This window comes from Penaeus monodon, chromosome 28 (genome assembly GCF_015228065.2).
Source record: "Penaeus monodon isolate SGIC_2016 chromosome 28, NSTDA_Pmon_1, whole genome shotgun sequence".
NCBI classification, from domain to species: Eukaryota; Metazoa; Arthropoda; class Malacostraca; order Decapoda; family Penaeidae; genus Penaeus; species Penaeus monodon.
The window spans coordinates 1387551-1390160 of record NC_051413.1 but is presented as its reverse complement, the minus strand read 5'-3'; the positions used below and the strand labels follow the sequence as shown (position 1 = coordinate 1390160).

Here is a 2610-nt window from a genome sequence, read left to right as displayed (position 1 = left end):
ACTATCTCTTTCACCTCAATAGACCAGTCCGGGAGTGTGACCTGGTCATGCCATGTGAGGGAAGAGCAGTTGCCCGTGAGATTGGCGTAGAATACTATGAGACATCGGTGCTTACTTACTTTGGGGTAAATGAGATATTTGACAATGTGATTCGAGCCGCCCTCATATCCCGGAGACAACAGCGCTTCTGGATGACCAACCTCAAGCGCGTCCAGAGACCTATGTTACAGGTACAGGGAGTTATGGGCGTCTGGTGCGTGACAGGTTATGAATGATATTCTTTTACTGAATTTGTGTTACTTTTAGAAAACTGGCTATAGCTAAGGGAGAAAAAAGAATAATCATTTGAAGTATTAGGCAAGTAAGTTTTCTTAATCCTGTTTTGACTATGACTTTATGGTAATATTAAAATGCCTCGTTAATCCAGATGACTTTTACTGCAGTTCAACAACAGAATCGTTTCTCCTTTCTCGCCAGGTGCCTTTCTGCCCGCCCAAGCCCAAGGTTCAGGATCCTTCTACTGTTGGGAGCACATTGCGTGAGGATTTCCACTGTCTTCTCACAAGCGCTGCCTTCACAGACCTGGTGCTGGTTGCTGGAGGTGGACCCACGGCTGGGGGCACCATTGTCCATGCTCATAGGTAGTAGAAACTGATGGATGTCCTTTTCTAATGATGTACTCACAAGTCAAGGGTTTGGGAGTGTTTCTTTCAAAGGGTATTTATGATTTATACATGCTTTTATGGAGCATTTTTTCAAGTCTTTGGACTTTTGGTTTTAAGGGCAGTGATAGATTACTGCAGGGTTGTTTTCACCCCCCCCCCCTTTTGAATGTCCTATGTATATCAGGACTAGATATGAACCTAAGTTAATAACTCTGTATTCTGTAATTGTGCATATATCTTCTAGGTTTTTGGTGGCCTCTGCATCAACTGCCTTCCATAAGCTGCTCATGACTGACCTCTCTGACTGTGTTACTACACGCCGCAGCTCAGATTCGAGCATGGTATGTACAAGTGTATGTGTGTAGTATGGGTATATAAACATACATATTTTTGCATTTGTTCTATATTTATATTTACATGTTCATGTGTTAATGAAAATGTAATGGCAAGCCTTTATATTCATATTATTTTACAGTTGAGTGGAACATTTGGTGATACCAACCTTGGGAACTTCAACTCTGATACTGAATGTCTCCTTGGTAATGATCATAGTCTGCAACGCCCAGCAAGGTTCGTATTAAAAGCTGTTTCTTCATCCAGGTATGTATTGTACTATAATTTCTTGAAAAAATATTCTCTAGAATAAAAAGGACATATGTTAGATATTTCAATATAGAGCCTTGATTTTTCACTAATTTTGATGATGGTTTTCCTTTTTAGTCGCCTTCGGGAGGCTGTAAAGAGGAGATCAAGTATGCAGACTTTACCCCAAGAACAACACCCGGGTATTCACAGAGAACTTAACCATGCAGCCTTCCAAGCCATTAGTATAGAACAAGTAAGACCACCTGAAAACTAAGTGGAGCATGTTTATTACTGGTGCAACTCAATAATGATGTCAATTCTATGAGAAAACTACAGCTGAAATATAGGGAGACATGAGCCATATTGATAATATAGAAAGTCTTTTACATGACATAGAAATTAGAGAATTTGTTCTCAATTTTTAACTACTTTTGGTATTTTTCAGAAACATCTTTGCCATATTTGACATTCTGTTTTTGCCAGATATGTTCTACAGTATCATTGAAAATGTAAATTTCTACTTTTTGATTGTTAATTTCTTTTCAGTGGGATGACAGAGGTAGTGACAGAAATTCCTCAGATCGTAGCCCACGCCAGTCCCCAGCCTGGGTCCCAGTTCAGACAGTAGTGCAACTCAGTAAGCTAGTGAGCAATTCTGCTTTACGTATTATTGTACATTTCCTCTACACGGGCACAATCTTTTGCCGTGAATGCCATCTGCCAACAGTGGAGCTTAGCGAACTGAAACAAGCAGCAGAGTTCTTAGAATTGCCTGAACTCCAGACATATGTCACCAACCTAATGAACAAGGAGGAGTTCCTCAATAACGACCTCTCTCAGCAGTACCTGCAGGTAAATTTGTTGTCTGTAATTATTACTTTAGTCATGTTTTCAGTTATATATGTTATCATAGCAATTCAGAATTTTATATAATTTTAGCCATGTTTTCAGTTATATGTATTATCATGGCAATTCAGATTTGTATAGAAGTATAGTTCATAGATCAATTTTCATAAGTTTACTGACGGTTTAAATTTTTTAATTTTTTTAATTCAGAACAATCCTTTATTAATGAAGTGATTAATATTGTCTGGGGATCTTTTTCCAGATGTTGTGTGGTCGACTAAAGGAGCTGTGCTTAGAAGGTGGACTCTTCTCAGATGTCCTTTTCCAGTTAGAAGATGGCACAGCCTCTGTCCACAGACCTCTGCTCATGTCACGCTGTGATATGATGCATGCCATGTTCTCTGGAGACTTCAGAGAAAGCAATGCCAAAGTGGTATGTGTTGATCAGCCACCTTCTCGTCCTTGTTTTGTGGGCTTGAACAGGTTATATGACATCAATGTATGGATTGCAATT

General features: G+C 39.3%; 1 protein-coding gene across 1 annotated transcript in view; it reads left to right on the top strand.

Moving 5' to 3' along the window:
• Positions 1-2610, top strand: part of LOC119591267 (rho-related BTB domain-containing protein 1-like) — a gene marked incomplete in the record, with an annotated part of 74215 nt that overhangs the window by 67390 nt on the left and 4215 nt on the right. Inside the window, 7 exon segments of the mRNA XM_037939984.1 lie at positions 20-230; positions 478-641; positions 910-1006; positions 1141-1265; positions 1386-1503; positions 1797-2102; positions 2359-2529. Coding sequence (XP_037795912.1) covers positions 20-230; positions 478-641; positions 910-1006; positions 1141-1265; positions 1386-1503; positions 1797-2102; positions 2359-2529 — 1192 coding nt within the window.